Consider the following 17,815-nt stretch of genomic DNA (forward strand, 5'->3'; position numbering starts at 1 on the left):
TGAAAGCAATTTTTTTTCCCCCCTCATCTCAGCTGTAAAAGCTACCACTAGCTACTCTGTACAGTGGAGTCGAGTCACATACAAGCTGGCAGGACTTCAGTTCCAATGCTATTTTTAAGTACCCCATCTCATCTTTAAGATGGCAGTAGATATGTAACTTCTTGAATACTTATTTCTACTAGAAGTTCAGGACAGCTCTCAGATAACAGGTACATTTTGGCTAAACAGCACAGCAAGTTTGTTAACACAAAACCCAACCATAGGCATACCCTACACAGTTAAGCGTGGCTGTGCCAGTGAGGACTGCAAACCACCTGTTGTACAAAGGACCTGAACACTCAACGCAATCCCTTTGTTTCTTTGTGCTAGCCCACAAGATGAGCTTACTATGTAAAATTTAGAGTTAGTGGTGTTTGGGAACATTTTATTTTGTACATGACAAGATTTTACACCAAGTCCATTAAATAATACAAATTTACATTCATGAGGAATGTTTTTAGAAAAGTGAACTTAAAAAAATCCTCCTTTACCCTTAAACCCCATACCATCCCTCAACATTTTACAGTGGAAAAAACCAAAACAGTCTAATTCACATTCCCTCTTAACCCCCCAATGCAGGACAGTAGCTGGGTGCAGCTTACAGTTCATCTTTCACGTCTGTGGATTCCTGTGGAGACAAACAGAATCAAAATGTTGCTTTTTGAAAGTGGAAAATATTACAAGAGCTGTCCTGGAATAACTGAACCTAGGTATTCATCAAGACATTATTAAAACTGCAGACATTAGATAAGTGAAGGCTGACTTCAAATAACAGTTGAACTGTTTAGAAGTAGCATTGTTGTCTGTAGCATTGTTGCAAGTCTGTATTGTAAGGATTTGAAACTATAACTCTTGCCAATTTACTCATGTTATTGCACACAAGCTGTGGAAATCCAACAGATAACATTAAGTTGACTGTAGAGGATTTGCTGCTGTTTTCTTGCAATAGAGGACTCTGTTACAATCTCTTAAGCTTAATTTAGCTCCAACTTTGAACTTAACTAAGTGTTTCCTTCTTACAATATAATTTGATAAGGAATTAAGTGTCATTTGTGCTGCAGTTTTTTTTCCCCTCCAAGAAAAGCTTGGAAAACCTCACACTAAAAACTAGTATGAAAGGCAAAGCAAACACGTTTGCTGCCAGGAAGCACAACGGACAAAACTGCACATAAACATTGGTAAGAAGAGAGTCAAACTTGAGACCTTACCTTCTGTGTTTCACTGTCTTCAGCATCAGCATCCACCTCCTCTTCATCTTGTTCTGCCTCCTCAGCTGCATCTTCAGGCTCTTCAGGTTCCTCCTCCACCTGTAGGAAGGTCACAAGCAATTTGCTTTATTTGCTTAGGATGTTTACTAGTTGTGGACTAGCTAAATACAGGCTACAGAAGTACTCACTATCAGTTCCTAACATTTGCCCCAAGCTACCTGAAGGAGAACGCAAGTTTGTTTAGCATTGACACACTATCGTGCCTCCTCCGGCAAGATACCCAGCATAAGTTCTTGCACAGCATTATAAGAACCTGTATTACTTATACCCACTTATGAATTTCTCCATTAATGAGATGGGCACATGTGCCTTTGGCCCCTAATTTACTCCCATAGAACCACCCCTTAGTTAAGGACAGGACAATACTTGAGAAGCATAATGAAGAGCAGAATCCCAAGCAACTGGAAAGAAGAGTGGAAGTGAGGACATGAGCATGACATACAGACTCATCAGTTTCCCACCCAGGTACTTGAATCAGGCTCCTGGTGGCCCACCTAAGCTTAGGAAGGTAGATACATTTCATTTTATGCAAATCTATCAAGTATGTTCTTTTTAAGAGGTAGCAGCAATAAGTCAATTATCAGCTCCAAGTTGAAGGCAAACTAACCTTTGCATCCAGGTCAATGTTTAAACTTAAACGAAGCATCCTTTCTATTCTGTCTCCATATTCCTTAGTGTCTGGTAACATATATCCTGATCTCAAAGTTGCAGTTTCAAACAACACCACTGCAAGATCTGAAACTGTTTTGTCATCTTCATTTTCCTAATGTGGAAGAGCATTAAAAAAAGAACAAACCAGGACTGTTAACTAGGTTGTATGCAGCCAAGTAGTCAATAGTTCACTACTGTTATTTGTTTACCTTGACTCGCCTCAGCATGTCCTTGATCAGTGGATGCCTGGGGTTAATTTCAAATGTCTTCTTTTGGCTAGCATAGTAACTGAAAAGAATAGAAGTTACATCACTAAGTTTTGACGTACAGGACCCAGCTACATCTTTAAACGCATGAATACTGATTACAGCCACAGTAACAACCGTATTCCTCCCCCAGCCCTACTTTACTACTACCTTAACTCTAAAAAGCATTCAAGTTACTAAGACAGTTCCATCTCTTGTCACCAAATGACAAATAGCAAGTGCCACTGATGAGTCTCACTCACCAAGGAGTTTTACATACTGGCCTCTGAAATAACAATGAAAGACTATGATGGAGACTGCAACTTGGTTATAAGTGACTTTAAAAATATGAAGGATCATCTGAACCAGATGGAAGCTTGGCATGCCCACACCAAGCAAGGAAGTCCATCGACTACATTTCATGTCTGCTGCTACATAACCAAAAGCTTACTTTGTAGATATATCCTTCCCAGTTTGGTAAGCTTGAGCCTTCATGATTCTTTCCATGTTACCAGACCACCCATACTGACTAGCCACAAGAGCACATGGAGATTGGGTTAAACGTTGAGATAGCACAGCTTTTTCAATCTGTAGAAAAAAAAGCCTTAATGTTAGTTCACAGAGCTAATAGCTTATACAGGGAATAAAGTAACTAACTCTGAAATTTCCTGTCACTTCAATATTTTCTGAAGGCTCTAAGATGACACTAACTCATTATCTTCCTGAAATAAAGGTATTAAACAACATGTTTATTTATCCATAGAAAGACAGAGAAGCTACTGTCAAGTCTATGCTCAGAGATCTGCAAGGTGTGTTGTAGCAAATAAAACAGCATTTACAAATAAGCATTACATATAGCATAACAGTTTACCTTGTCTTTTAGAGCTTTGTCTTTCATCCAATTTAAGAGTGGTTCAAATTCCTTTTCCAAGGCTTCCCGACTCTCCTTAGACTTCTCACTTTCTTCAAACTTAACTCCTTCTTTCGCTACATTCTGAAACCTCTTGCCATCAAACTCTGGCAGAGCCTGAATACAGTATTCATCTACAGGTTCAGTCAGATATATCACTTCATAGCCCTTTTTCAGAAGGCGCTCAACAAACGGTGAGGACTCAGCCTAAGATGACAGAACAGATCAGATGCCAGTTTAATTGCATTGGTAACAGCAGCTACGGAAACATGTACCACTATTTGCAAGTGTTGGTACAAGGAAAACTGAACTGTAGTACTAACATAAGCATGGAGCCTCCACATTTACAAATACAGTTCACAATGTTTATGGTAGTACTTTAACTAGGAGCTGTAGTATTTTTTCCCCCCTTCCCTCCTTCTTCCACACTCACATACCTCCTTTCTGCTGGCACCTGCCATGAAATAAATTTTGTCTTGCTTCTCTTTCATCCTTTCCACATACTGGTCAAGGCTTGTAAGGTTACTCTCATGATGAGAAGACTGGAAGCGAAGAAGTTTAGCCAGTCGTGTACGATTGGAGTGATCCTCAATAACTCCAAGCTTTACATTAGTACCAAACTCTTTCCAGAATGTGTCATTGTATTTTTCTTCTGCAATTTTCTTGATCATATCAAGAGTTTTGCGAACAAGTTTCTTTCTGATCACCTAAAAAAGCAGCAATACTAAGTTACAACAATAACCACTTGGAAGAACCCTCAATTCAACGCCACTGCAAAGGATGGATTCAAGACACTTAGTGCGTTTAATCTGAAGTGAACAGAGGTAGTCTGAAAACAGCAGTGCGTGGGTTTCCTACACTTTAATTTCACACTCCTTATATAAAGTAAATGAATCAAGCCATTATTCTTCTAAATCTTGCTACTGTCATGTGTTTACAATGAAGGAATTTAAGAACAACTAGCTTACCTTTAACAATTTATGCTGCTGAAGTGTTTCACGAGATACATTCAAAGGAAGATCATCAGAATCCACCTAATTGAGGAAGAAACTTCTGTAAGTATAGCTAACAGTATTTGAAGATTAAAAAAAAAAAATCAAATGCAAGTAAGACTTATAATACTTACAACACCCTTAACGAAGTTAAGATATTTGGGCATCATGTCATGAAAGTCATCAGTGATGAACACTCTTCGAACATACAACTGAATTACAAGAGGAAAAAGCAGACAGGTTAGGTTTGGGATTTTTTTTGGTGGTTTGGGTTTTTTTTTTTTTGACATGAAACCATACCCACACACTTGCTTGTCCTAACCTTAATGAAATCACTTTTTTTGGATCCATATTCATCAAACAGGCCACGTGGAGCAGAATTGGGAACAAACAAGATGGATTTGAAAGTTACTTCCCCTTCAGCAGTGAAGTGGATGTAAGCCATTGGGTCATCATGTTCCTGTGAAGATAGAAATCTTTTAATTGACATGGGGAAAATATTGGTGAGTTAAATCATTTCCGTAGTAACATGAGTTTGCCAAATAAGTGCAATTATTTTACAATTAAACTACCTAACCATGCTTTGTTAGAATCTATTATGGAGACAAAGGTTCCAGATTCAGCAGAGTTACTCATATAGAAATAACCTTCCTTAAGACCTACCAGTTTTGTTTGGTTTGGGGTTGTTTTTTTTTTTTTTTAAAAAGCCAACACCAAAAAGTTACCAATAGCACACAGTAACCAATACAGTATCATGGACATGATGATATGTCCTGGGTGGCATGCCACCCATATCCACCTGTCCAGGCATATCCAGGACATGCCGATATGTCCTTGAGTGGCAGTACCTTCTCTCTGGAAAAAAAAGATTAACTTCTGACTGAGATACTATACCTCCTAGGATCTCTGCAATTCAGTCTACCTACTGACAGCAATTAATTAATTCTTCAGAAATAGCCTATCCTATAAACACTCAGTTTTGTTTACACAGCAAGAGATACTGTAGCAAGCCTCTTGCTTTGGAACAATCTTGAGGCTCAGAGCTTACCTTGGAAAAGGTTTTGTAAAAAGCTTTGTATTCATCTTCTTCAACTTCTTTAGATGGTCTCTGCCAGATTGGTTTTATGTCATTCATGAGCTCCCAATCCCAGACAGTCTTTTCAACCTAGGTATGCAAACACCATACTATAATAAAGACTCATTCTTTACTTCAGGTTAAATCAAAGACATTCCACTGAGGCTAAGTCATAAAATAGCACATCAAAAATACATGCCCTTTCTAATTTACAAAATAAATTATGCAATGGCCTGGATATTCTCATGCAAGTATACAAATTAGTGTAACACATGGGAACAAAACTTAAGTCTACACTACAGTGTGTCCTAGGTACATGTAACATTCACTGAGTATCAGTATTTCTGTCCTACTGCCATTCTGAAAAAAGCCTTCCAGTAGAGTATACTCAATTTAAACAATGTCAGATTACTGAAGTCCACTACCATTTCAAGCAGTTCACTCAAGTATTTATGAGTTTTGGGACCACTGCCTCACAAGGCTATTTTCAGTCATTTGCCTGATTTCAACCAACCCTATTTTGTTTACAATCTTATTTCCTGACAAGATGTCTAACCGCACTTAAACAGGACTGCTCTTTGAAAGCACACACACACTACTGAAGTGAACCTCTAGAAGACTACCTATGAAAATTCCTGAACTCTCTCACATGAGTTACAAAACCCCAAGTCTGACAAACCTTACTTTCTTAGTTTTTGGTTTCTTTTCTTCCTCCTCTTCTTCAACTGCAGCTTCATCATCATCTGCTTCTTCTTTCTCCTTTGCTTCCTCCTCTTCAATGGGTTCTTCAACAGTCTCTGTCTAAAGAGACAATTGAAAAGTGGGGACTTGAACTGCTTGGCTTCCTACCAGCTATCTTCTAGTATTCTCTCAAACAGCTTAATCTCTCAGAGCACTAGTTTAACTTGTGTTATTTGCCTATTGCAAGCACTTCTGTATAGGTAGCTATGTTTTTTTAGTTGCATTTTTCATGAATACATGGTTTCTTTCAATACACTGGGAGGTCACTGTACTCAAATTTAAGTTTTTCCGTAGCTTTACACATAATGGTAATCAAGAGACTTGGGTGATTTTAAGTTAGGGCTACACCAAGAGAAGATCAGATGAACAGGCCTAAAAGTTAAGATGCTGACCTAATCTTCAGAAGGACACCTAACCACGGCCCTACTTGAGAGCTTACCAAAGCTTCCAGTTACCAAAGTCAGTGGAAGATATTTCTTAGTAATTAGTGCAGTCTTGCTCCTTTGGTAAAGTTCTTTGAGTCAGAATAAAAGCAAGTTCCTTGAAAGTTTGTGATTTTAGCAACACACTGACTTTTGGAGAGCAAGTAACTAGTAAAATACTAGCCAGAAGAGTCAGGAATGTAAGAATTTTAGAAATTAGACACGTAGAAGTTCTATAGTATGCCCTAAACCTTCCTGAAAGATCTGGCTAGACAGTTTTCACAACCAAAGCTCATACTGTGCAATGCTCAGTTAAATATACTTACCTTGCTGCTCCACACATATATAGGGAAGTTTATGAACTGTGAGTATTTCTTTACTAGATTTTTAACAGTATCCAGCTCAAGATAATCAGATGCTTCCTCCTTCAAGACAAGGCTAAAGAAAATTTAAAAAAAAAACAAACAAAACAAAACTTCAGTCAAAGTGCTTGACAAGTATTTTAAAATAGTTTTACAGGAGGAAATGCATTTTCTTACCAATGTAGCTATAGCGATTGAAATTTATGCAAGTGAGCTTTTATTAGTTCAGCTGCAAACCTCTCAAAAAATACAATCCCTACTAAACTGCTCCAATGAGAAAAAATATGTAATTGTTTTCAACAATTGGGACAGAACACAATATCGAGAAGTCTAAATGAAAACCTCAAATCATATTGATACTTATGAGGACCTTGATGCACTCTCACTGGCTTTACTTGGAAGTAGGGCACTGAGACAAACCTTTTCATACTAAGTGCCTTCTTCAGGAAGAAGTTCTGTAAACCCAAATCAAATAAATTTATCTGCTCATGAAAGCAATGAAAATAGGACTGTCAAACTATCTCTGGTTTGAGATTTGCATCAGACCAGTCTCACTGGTATATAAACAGCAGCCAGTTTCCAAGAGGAAGCTCTACAGGCCCTGTATAGGTTTTAATGGGCCACAATTGTGTTGAGGAACTGAATGAGTTTGCAGGCAGCTGAACTGTCTGGAATTACTCGCCAACAGTTAGTTGTCAAGATGCTCATGGTTTTCTTTGTTCATCTACTGGAATGTGAGGTGAACTACATTATCATTCCACATTTATTTTGGATACAGTTAGTAGTTTGCATGTTTCTATTAAACTGAAAAAAGCTGTAATACAAGAATCAAACAATATACAAGTCACAGTGCTAAAGGAATCCACATATGCCAATGAGCAAAGTGTACCCCCACAACTTTTTTTTCCTTTTAAACCCAAAGAAACTTAATACTTACGTTATGGTTGTGCCACGTCCTAAAGTGTTTCCTCTTGGGTCATCAATCACAGAGAATTCATTTGAATCTGACTCCCAAATATGCTGAGTATCATTGTTGTGTTTTGATGTGACAATAACTCTGTCTGCTACTAAGAAAGCAGAATAAAAGCCAACACCAAACTGGCCAATTAACTCGGATGTTGACTGGCTATCATCCTGCATTTCAGTCATCTTGTTTAAGAATTCACTTGTACCAGATTTTGCAATGGTACCCAGGTTTTTAACTAACTCCTCTTTTGTCATGCCAATACCAGTATCTGTAACATGAAGCATGTTCTTCTCTTTATCACACTAAAAAAAAAAGAGAAAGATGCAGTTTGACTTTACTTTGAATCTTAATACATACTACACTGCCACAGAAAAGTGGTAAGTAGAGTAGCAGCTATTCAAATTCAAACATGCCTGGCTACAATAAATCAAATTTGCAGTAACTACAGAAGTGAGGAAGACCTACCTTCAAAATATTTGTATACTTCAGTTACTCTTTATAGAATCAGAACTATATTTTCACCATTAAGAGTAGTCTTTGATAAAGTTAATTGCAAGTGTCCTGATGTAGTCCTAGTTTGTATTTGCATCAGTATTAAGCCAAAAACTTAGATTTAGTGGTGCACTATCTTTTCTTTACATTCCTCCCACCCCTCCTCCGTAAGAGACAATTGCACCTAATGCTTCGTACCTTGATTTTGACCGTAAGTTCTTCATTACCAGCAAGAGCATTTTCATCAGTTAAGGATATTAACCGTATCTTATCTAAAGCATCCGAAGCATTTGAAATAAGTTCCCTCAGGAAAATCTGAAATAGAAACCAATAGTCAGGAATTCCAGAACACACACGAACAGTTCTAACGTGTTCTACTGAGAAAGGCACTAACCTCTTTATTTTTATATAAAGAATTGATAATAAGTTTCATCATTCTGTTCACTTCTGCTTGAAATGCAAACTTCTCAGATTTTTCTCTCATTTCTTTGATCTGGGATGCATTTAGGCCATCTAGCTGGATAGCTTCTTCCTCTCTGTTAGGACAATGAAAACCTGTCAAGAAGTCTTGTCCACATACAGTATCACTGATTTTATTGTCTAGCAACAGCAGTAATAGTCTAGTTAGAATAACAGTAAGATCCTTAATCACTTATACAGCCCTAAAGTTGCATGATCAAATGAGGTATGTGCAAGAGTAGCTATCCTCAACTGCATAACCTTAATCTAAAACTTGAGTGAAAAATCCATGCTTGCAAGTAACGCTTTTTTCCTAAAAAGAAATTCATGGAAGAATACAGGTATGTTAAAACCCCTGTAATCCTCAGAATGTGGTATACCTCACAGAAGATGGGGTGGCTCATAGGCGTAGAGCTATTTCATTGGTAGGGACTCAACTGACGCCATTTACCACATGCAGTTACATGCAAGAGTAAGCTCCTATTAATTTATTGGGTTTTATACAACTATTGATATTGACACACTATTGGTATTAGATAAAAACAAGTTGAATATTTCTGAATCCAAGTTCTCAGACTCACTTCTATTTAGAAGTAAACAGTCTTTTTCAGAAATATTTCTCCCAGCTGACTTGATCTCTCTTTTGAATGGCAGAGCTCCCCCACTATTTCTGAGGCTTTAGGCACTATTGGTGCTCTAACTGACCGTTCAAGAGCAAGAGAAAGCCTTAATGTTTCAGAAATAACTTACCCAGAACCCCAGGTACTAACCTCTGAACAACTTCATCATCTGTTCGAGACCCTTCTCTGCTTTTACCCAAGTCATCTTCAACGGTCCCATCCACATCCACCTCATCAGCTCTAACGGATACTGGGAAAACAAGGAATCCAACGACCTGAGCTGAGCCTGACCCCCAACAGACACTACCGAAGTTCTCTGCTTACCCCTCCCCAAGGTTTTAGGCTCAGTTCTGTCCCTCCACCCCCGGCTCCCCGAGAAAACTTCAGCCCAACCCGAGACATCAGAGATGGGGGAAGGGGACGGACCCCCCCCCCGCCCACCCTCCGCCCCCTCCCGTCACGGCGCATGAGCCGCGTTAGACGTACCGCCCCCCTCCCCCCGCTCCCTAGAGAGCGGCACCGGCAGCAGCCCGGGCAGAGCAAGGCAGGAGGCCGGGCACCGCTTTCCCCCTCCCCTCCGTACGCCCGCACGGAGAAGAGCGGGGACGCGGGAGAATGAGGGGTCGTCCCCGTCCCCCCCAGACGCCAAGGGCCCCACCTCGCTTCTCGTCGGCCTCCGTCCCACTTACCCTAGCGAAAAGATGGAGAAGGGCGGGGGAGGCTGGTGGCCGAGACCCCGACGCCCTCCCCCTCCCAACCACCACCCGCCAGAAGCTTCTAGAAGCCCGTGGGCACTCACCGGCCAGGAGCAGCGTGCACGCCAGAGCGAGCCCCCACACCGACCTCATGGCGACGTGGGCTGCGGTCGCAGAAGAGAACGGCCCTAGGCACCCCTGCCCCGCGCTCCCGAGCCCGCCACCGGCCGCAGCGCCCGCCCCGCGCCGCTGCTGAGCCCGCTGGAGCGGCCGCGGCCCTCCCCCTCCGCCTTATCAACCCGGGGCGCGGGGGGGTAGGGGGAGCCGCTCCGCCACGGGCCAATCGGAGCGTACCACGCCAAATATACAGCCAATGGGAAGGCTGGAAGGGAGGGGCCTGCAGCTATCGCCGCCAATCGTGGCTTTCCATGTGCGGTTTCCTGCGGACGGAGCGTGGCCGGCGCCGATTGGCCGGGCGGAGGGGCGCTTGGCCAATGGTTGCCGCGGAGGGATTTAACCGGCATGGCCTCTCGTTATGTTTTAATGAATAAGCCGTTAATGTTTAACGCCGAGGCCACGTGGGCCGCAGCCGCTGAGGCCGCGTCCAGGAGCGATAAGGACAATCACCACATGGGAGGCCAGCGCCGATCGCTTCCGGGGGCAGCCGGGATGTTTACCGGGGCGACGGTTGCTATGGCAACGGGTGCTTCCGGTCGTGGCGGTCCGCCGCACCCCCGGGTACCAAAGACGAGCGAAAAGTTACGGGCAGGGCGACCATAAACAGTGCGCCCGAGCGGCGGGGGCAACGTCAGGCTTGGGCCGCCGCAGCCGCCGGCAGACGAGGGGCGGCGGTGACGGGTCCCTCCCGCCAGCCCCGCCGGATGGGGATCCCTCCCCCCGCCCCCTACCACGGGCAGGGGTGCGAGGCCGGCGGTGAGCGCATGCGCTCTTTGCGCCGCGTTGCATGCCGGGAGCTGTAGTCCGCACCGGCGGGACACACGGCGCCCCCTGCCGCCGCGGCGCGGGAGCTGCGCGGGGCGGGGGGGGCGCCATTAGAGGGCCCTGCCCTCCGCCAGGTGTTCAGCGCCCGGGGTGCCCCCGCCGTTGTCCTCGCTGCCGAGGCCTCGGCTCTCCGCTCCCCTCCAGCATGTCTGGTGCCTCACACGGCCGTCAGAGAGACTGGGTGGCTGCGGCCGAGTCTCCCCGAGGCGTCATCGGTGGGGACTGTCAGTGTTGATGGAGGACAAAGCAAACTGGGTGCTTAGCAGGTCTCTACGTCTTCCTGCTTTCCAGTCCTCACCAGGGCGGCCATCCTCCAGTGAGCTTATCAGCACTCCTTACCCTACCCGGGGGGCTGTTGTTTATCCATTAGTGGTTCTCTCTTCCCGTCCCGTGGAGTGGGGTCTCCAGCAGCGGCCTCAGCAGCCTCCATGCGCTGCTGGCGTGAGAGGACTGGGGAGCGCGCGTGCAAACTGCCCCTCCAGAGCCCCTGCCAGGGAAGGTCAGTGTGAAAAGGAACTAGTATTTGTGGAACAGTAAAAGGTAGGCCTGATGCTCAGGAGATGGGATGTGCTCATCCTTTTCCAATGTCCCTTTCAGTCCCTGTGCCCCCCAAACGCACTTTGTAAAATGAAACGCTGCATGCAAATTCTGCAGTGCATCGCTGTTAACAACTTCAGGTTTTTAAGTCGTGGAAGCTGACAAGTGATTAAATATAATAATTTATTTTGTATGTTAATAAGCTACTTGAAATATCTTACAGCCCCACCTCGCTTTCCTGAAAAAGTCTGCCCTGGCTTTCATGTGCCAGTCACCTGTTTTGTTTTACACATGTTCAATATTAGATTGGGGGAAAAAAAACAACTTGGCAAGTAATGATTTAATGAACTCTGTACTTGGAGAGGAATGTATTTGAAAGCTATTGATCTGAGATGCTCAATATAAAAAATTAAAAAAACCCCTCACTGTGTTTCTGACTTCACAAACACTGAAGTTAGTCTATTAGTAGCTAAAAGTCTTGGCAAAAATAAGCTTGTCATCTTTAGTTATACAGTGGGCCAGATAGATTCCCCCCCCAAAACTCAGTGCTGTACCTTTTTGTCCTACTGATAATTAAAGTTTATAGAACTGGAAAGGAGCCTCTGCCTTACAGTAAATAATGGTTGTCTTTGGGTTCTTCTTAATGAAGCCAAGATTCAGTCGTGACCTATTTAAAAATGAAGCTTTTCTGTATGATTTGCAGTTTCAATAGCTGTTCTTCAGAAGTTGGTGCTTCACTGATCACAAATTATAAGACAAATAAGATGGAAAGTTACTCTCCCAAAATGTATGGAGAATGACTATGAACAATAAGTATGAGAGGTCAGAGTTGTAAGTAAAAAACCGTCTGCCAGGTTTTTGTGGAGACCTGTGTGAACTTGGAGAACTATTTTCCAAAGAGTAGTCTTACTTAATTGAAAATACAATTTAGTTATTCAGGAGTCAAAGCAGAGAAAGTTTGTCTTTTTCTAAAACTCACCTACAAGCGGTTTCAGGATTTTACTTCCTAATTATGTCTGTATGATTCCCAGGGTGAGATATGTTGCTCTATGACTGTGAATAGGCAATTGAGGGACACAGGGATTCACAGAGTAAATTTATCTCTGTCTTGTAGAATTCTTGCATTAACAGGTTTTTATGGCAGTTCTGTTTTAGCAGTCATTTTGCTGGCAGCGGGAAAATGTAATGCTTCGTGACAATGTTTTTGAACTTTGGTAACTGGAATAGTAGGAATGCAAACCAATTCTGTTATTGACTACGCTAAACCAACAGAGATTTTAGATTAAGTTTGGTGGAATCCAAATTTTATTGGTTACTGTGGCCTTACATTATACAAAAGTAGAATGTTGCTTTTGAAGGAGATATGAAACCTGATAAACCTGTGTTTTGTGCTTTGAATTTAGAGGTCAGACCAGTCAGAAGTGTAATGTGGTTTGCGGCATTGCTTGCTTTATGTAGATTATGCTGTTTGCTTTCGTGAAAGCCCAGTTGGATTACACAGGACAAAACTGATAGGCAAGAATGAGGCAGCTGAGTACTTACGCTCTCACAAAGAAAGTTTGATCTCTTTACAAGGAGGTTGGCAATTGAAGAAAATGTCTTCTTTGAATATAAAACTTCTTTGAATATAAAACTTCTAAAAATACTTTATTTAAAAAATATGAACATATTGTCAAATACTGCTGTCAATGTTTTAAGCAAATCTAAGTAGACTTTCCACTGAAAATGTATTGATTTCAGCTTAACTTCTGCTTAAAAAACCTAAGGGAGTTTTTAAGATCTTAGTTGCACTGACTACTGCTGCCATTCAAAAGAAGTCTGAGTGTCACCTTTCAGGATTTAATACCAAAGGAAAGGTGTAACTGTTAAGAGATAGTAGTTCTTCAGCAGCTTATCTACATTAAAGGGTTCTGTAAAGCTATTAGATACACTTTGATGATTGTGTGCATAATGATTGAAATAGCATATTTAAATGCTCTATTTGCTCTGTTAACTGAAAATTCAGGGGCATGTGGTGATAAGAGAAACAGAATACAGGTAGCATCTTCTTCTATGCAAAGGGTAGAGCAAGCCCCTCTCCAGTCCTCTGAATGCAACTTTATCAGCTCATCCACGTGTCCGTGGGAAAGTCAGCTCACTGAAGTGTGCCACATGATTCCAACTGTAAGTTGTAACTAGCAAGAAGTGTTATCTTGCCAGAAATAGCTGTACAGATAAACTGAGAGGAGTTCATACGACCTGACTGTGGGTATTTGACTTAACCAGCTAAATTAGCCAGCTAATCTGCCTAGGCTCCATCTGTAATAGAGAGACAGTCCTCCTTTCACTGTACTGGCTTTGGCATATGTCAGGCTCTTTCCTGAGCTGATTTAACTCTCTAGCCCAGCAAAATACTCCGTAGTTAAATCAGCTTATATCAGGTCCAGGATGCACCAGACTAGAGCATGGTAAACAGCAGGAGTTTATGGCTAGGAGACGGCGATATCCTGGTTTTGATGGTGGTGGGCTGAGCCTGGGATGTAAATTACATAGGACAAAGACATTGTACATAGGTGCAAATGTAAGGAAGCCATAAAACTAAACAAAGAGTTTGCATTGTCAGAATATCACCTCTTTTAATACACAGTTAAATTGAAATCTTTAACTAATGCAAGTTCCATTTTTGTTCATGGATAACAAAAATGCTGTAATTTGTGTCACTGCTAACTAGCCATTTACTGTCATACTGTTTTTGATAAAGAACTGTAAGTGGTTTTATTTGAGAATAATTAATGCAGTCTGAAGTTTGTACCACCAAATTGAGTCTTGTCTTTCTTACTTGATAATGCATTGGAAATACAAAGAACTACTTATCTGCATTTTCTGTAATTTGAGCTTCATTTGTATCTTTATAAAACAATACATTGAGAGTTAATATTCCCTTCCTCTGCAATATCTGCTTCAGGGACTAAATATTGTACGTACAGCACAAACTGAAGACATATCTACTTATTTAAGGTGCTCTACAATATTTGGACTGAGTGTGAATATGAAACAAAAAGAAAATGCTGCCATTAGCTAGCTTTTCAAGCTGATTATCCAAATATTAGAAAATTTTAGCGGTAACTACATACAAGCAAGATTAAAATACTATTGTTTGTAAACAGTGACAGCTTTACTAAATACCCATGCTATGAATTATTCTTACCTGCTGTCTTTTTATCAAGAACTTCTATTGACCAAAATACCATGTTTTGACTTCAGCTTTTTTCCAGTTAGGAGAAAAACATCCTGTGTCCACTACCTACTTACTTAGTCTCAGAACTATTAATGTCCACCAAAGAGGGATTCCAGCTGTACTCTAGTGTTAAGGGTTGAGAATCCTAATGAAAAGGTTAACGTTTTCATTCCTGTCCTGTCAAAGGCTATGCAGCCAAATATTCTGCAGCTTCATGTACAAACATCTTTAGACCTGTTTCTTCAAATCTTTTATTCTTTGCAAAGAAACGATAATATGGTTTGTTTTATGATTTTTTTTCCCCAGTTATAATTGATGTAACTTAACTAGGTAGAGGTACATTCAGTGTACATTCCAGGACTCAGCAGAGTGCTGTATGAGAAAGGTAGCCAAAGTAGAATTTAAGACTTCAGGTACTTTGAATTATACATGTGTGAAAGAAAACAGTAAGCCCAGAGTGTTTGTGTCTGACTGATACTCAGATGGAAGACAACTTTTTCACCTTTTTTTTTTGCAATAAATGTAGGCCCATCAGCTTCCCTGATACAACTGTTTAGTAGATTTCTATTAGCAACAGTAGTTTCATCTCCTGCTTTTGATCCTGTTTTCCTGGGTTTCTGAAATTGGGCAGTTTGTGCAGCTGAATATCAGTGAATCTCACCAGAAAGCTGCCGAGAATCCATAGAGCTAATCTTACTATGGGGCTGTGAATCTGACTTTTCCCACAGTGTATCAGTAGTATGGACGATGCTAGATGGCCAGGGTTTGATGTATCATTTTTTGATGTGATGATGTTAGCAAATGTGTAAACCCTCTTTCCAGAGAGTAGTACGCATCAGAGAGCGGTATGAAACATATTTGGTCAAGGGCCCACAGACCATGAGGTGTAGTGAGCACCTTCCTTACCCTATGAAGCTATTACTGTATGTATCTGTGACCCCATCATCAGCAACAGGAACAGTTCTGAGAGAAGCAACATCTTCCTTGAACTCTGGCAACGGATGATGACGGTGGGCTGCTGTCTAAAGAGCTGCTTGCTGGGCTGCAGCAGGGTGTAGGAGTTCTGGATCTGGTTAGGCATGAGCCTACTTTCAAGCTCCCCCTCCTCTAAATCCCTCCTGGACTTTTTGACCTCAACTAAAATAGGCAATAGATATGACAGATACCTTTGAAGATGGCACAGTCAGATGTGGAGCAGAAGGAAAGATTTTATGAGGTACAACAGGACTGACTGCAAGATAAGAAGGACTATGAAAATATCCACTTGCACAGAAACAGGTGCTTCCTGCTGAGGTGGATTCCTTATTGCATTAATTTTTAGATTAAAGATTGGAGCAACAGGCGAGTTTATCCTGTTACTATCTGGAGGTTATGGTAGTGGGAATTCACCTCTAATCACTAGCTGGGTGAAATCCTTTAGGCAGAAGCAATGTGCTTTGGTGCAGCTGTAACAATTTTGATACAGTGTCTGTAATGTAACATGTTATTAGGTGTCATTCATATATGTATATATATATCCCCCCCCCCCCCCCCCCCTACTTTGGTAACCTCTGAGCATGACAAAGTATTCTGCAACTACTAAAACTTGCTCATCAATGCACAGGTCACTCTTAACAATGACACTAAATTGGAATGTTACTTTTTAATTGTTACAGTAATATCATTACTGTTACAGTAATATCATAAAAAAAAAATTTACCTATCTTACTTCTAGCTTCCTGAGAAATAATAGGGAGAAAAAATAACAAAGCATATGAAACAGCATTGGTACCCCCACAGACCAGATCCTGAGGAGTTCTAGTATGACACAGCATCATTCATCTTATTTAAAGACTTGAGAAACCCTTTGGTTTATTTTAATTTTTTTAAATTTTTTTTTAGTCTCAGTACTGTCCCGGTTTCAGCTGGGATAGAGTTAATTTTCTTTATAGTAGCTAATACAGTGCTGTGTTTTGGATTTTGGATGAGAATAATGTGATAACACGCTGACGTTTTAGTTGTTGCCAAGTAATGCTTACACTAGTCAAGGACTTTTCAGCTTCCCATGCTCTGCCAGGTGCACAAGAAGCTGGGAGGGGACACAGCCAAGATAGTTGATCTGAACTGGCCAAAAGGCTATTCCATACCATATGACGTCATGCTCAGTATATAAACTGGGGGGAGTTGGCCGGGGACCAGCAATCGCTGCTGGGGGACGGGCTGGGCGTTGGTCAGCGGGTGGTGAGCGGTTGCATAACTTTTTTTTTTTTGTCTTTCCCTAGGTTTTGTTCCTCTGTCCCTCTCTCTCATTATTTTCCTTTTCATTACAATTTATCATTATTATTTTTTAAATTTTATTGTATTTTATTTCAGTTATTAAACTCTTCTTATCTCAGCCCATGAGTTTTCTTACTTGTGCTTTTCCAATTCTCTCCCCCATCCCACCGGGAGGGGGGAGGGTGAGCGAGCAGCTGGGTGGTGCTTAGTTGCCAACTGAGGTTAAACCATGACAAATATTGAGACAAATCCCTTTGTTTACTTATGAAAAAGCCAATTAAATCAGTAGATGAATAGTGAGCTAAGTAACATGAGCAGGAACAGTCTGGGCTTCTATTGATTTGTTCTCTTCTTGTCCTCTGTTCTTGCCAGGGCATCCACAGTTGACTACTGCTGGAGACAAGATACTGGGCTGATCTGAGGTGGCTGTTCTTAGGAACCGCGTATGTTTTATACAAGCTTCATCAGCTTGAATAATTGGAATGCCTAGGGGCCTGAATGCAGTGGGTGTAGAACACAGTCAGAACCAGATCCACAGGGAGCTGTGGGCACTATAATGTTCAGTGAATTCAATCCTTCATTGTTTGTCACAAAAAGTGGAACAACTGCAGTGAAACATGTTGCAAGTTACCTGTATGTTTTCAACCTTTTCTTCCTTTTCCCCACCATTGCCATTCAGGGTGGTGAGAGATGAGGGTGAATACCCTAAAGTAGAGAACAAATTGAATGGAAGTTTCTCTCAGCTTGGATTAATATTTTAATCACTGTGTCACTGGATAGGAATGCTGTGAATACCAGCTGGTCTTAGAAGGAAGGCAGTAGTCTCCACCTTTTTTTGAAACTTGATATACTAAGTATGCTCTGG

General features: G+C 41.5%; 1 protein-coding gene across 1 annotated transcript; it reads right to left on the bottom strand.

The window, feature by feature from the left end:
- Window positions 1-407: 407 nt before the first annotated feature.
- HSP90B1 (heat shock protein 90 beta family member 1) lies at window positions 408-10,462 on the bottom strand. Its single transcript, XM_075502686.1, is given in 21 exon segments — window positions 408-667; window positions 1,248-1,346; window positions 1,915-2,070; window positions 2,168-2,246; window positions 2,655-2,791; window positions 3,075-3,320; window positions 3,551-3,820; window positions 4,082-4,147; window positions 4,240-4,317; window positions 4,428-4,565; window positions 5,154-5,270; window positions 5,865-5,981; window positions 6,670-6,781; window positions 7,643-7,974; window positions 8,363-8,479; window positions 8,559-8,700; window positions 9,394-9,493; window positions 10,043-10,178; window positions 10,181-10,324; window positions 10,326-10,423; window positions 10,426-10,462. Coding segments are annotated over 21 exon segments (2,751 nt in total). The 3' UTR covers window positions 408-637.
- Between the last annotated feature and the right edge of the window lie 7,353 nt (window positions 10,463-17,815).

The sequence above is a fragment of the Mycteria americana genome, chromosome 1, assembly GCF_035582795.1.
Source record: "Mycteria americana isolate JAX WOST 10 ecotype Jacksonville Zoo and Gardens chromosome 1, USCA_MyAme_1.0, whole genome shotgun sequence".
Taxonomy (NCBI): domain Eukaryota; kingdom Metazoa; phylum Chordata; class Aves; order Ciconiiformes; family Ciconiidae; genus Mycteria; species Mycteria americana.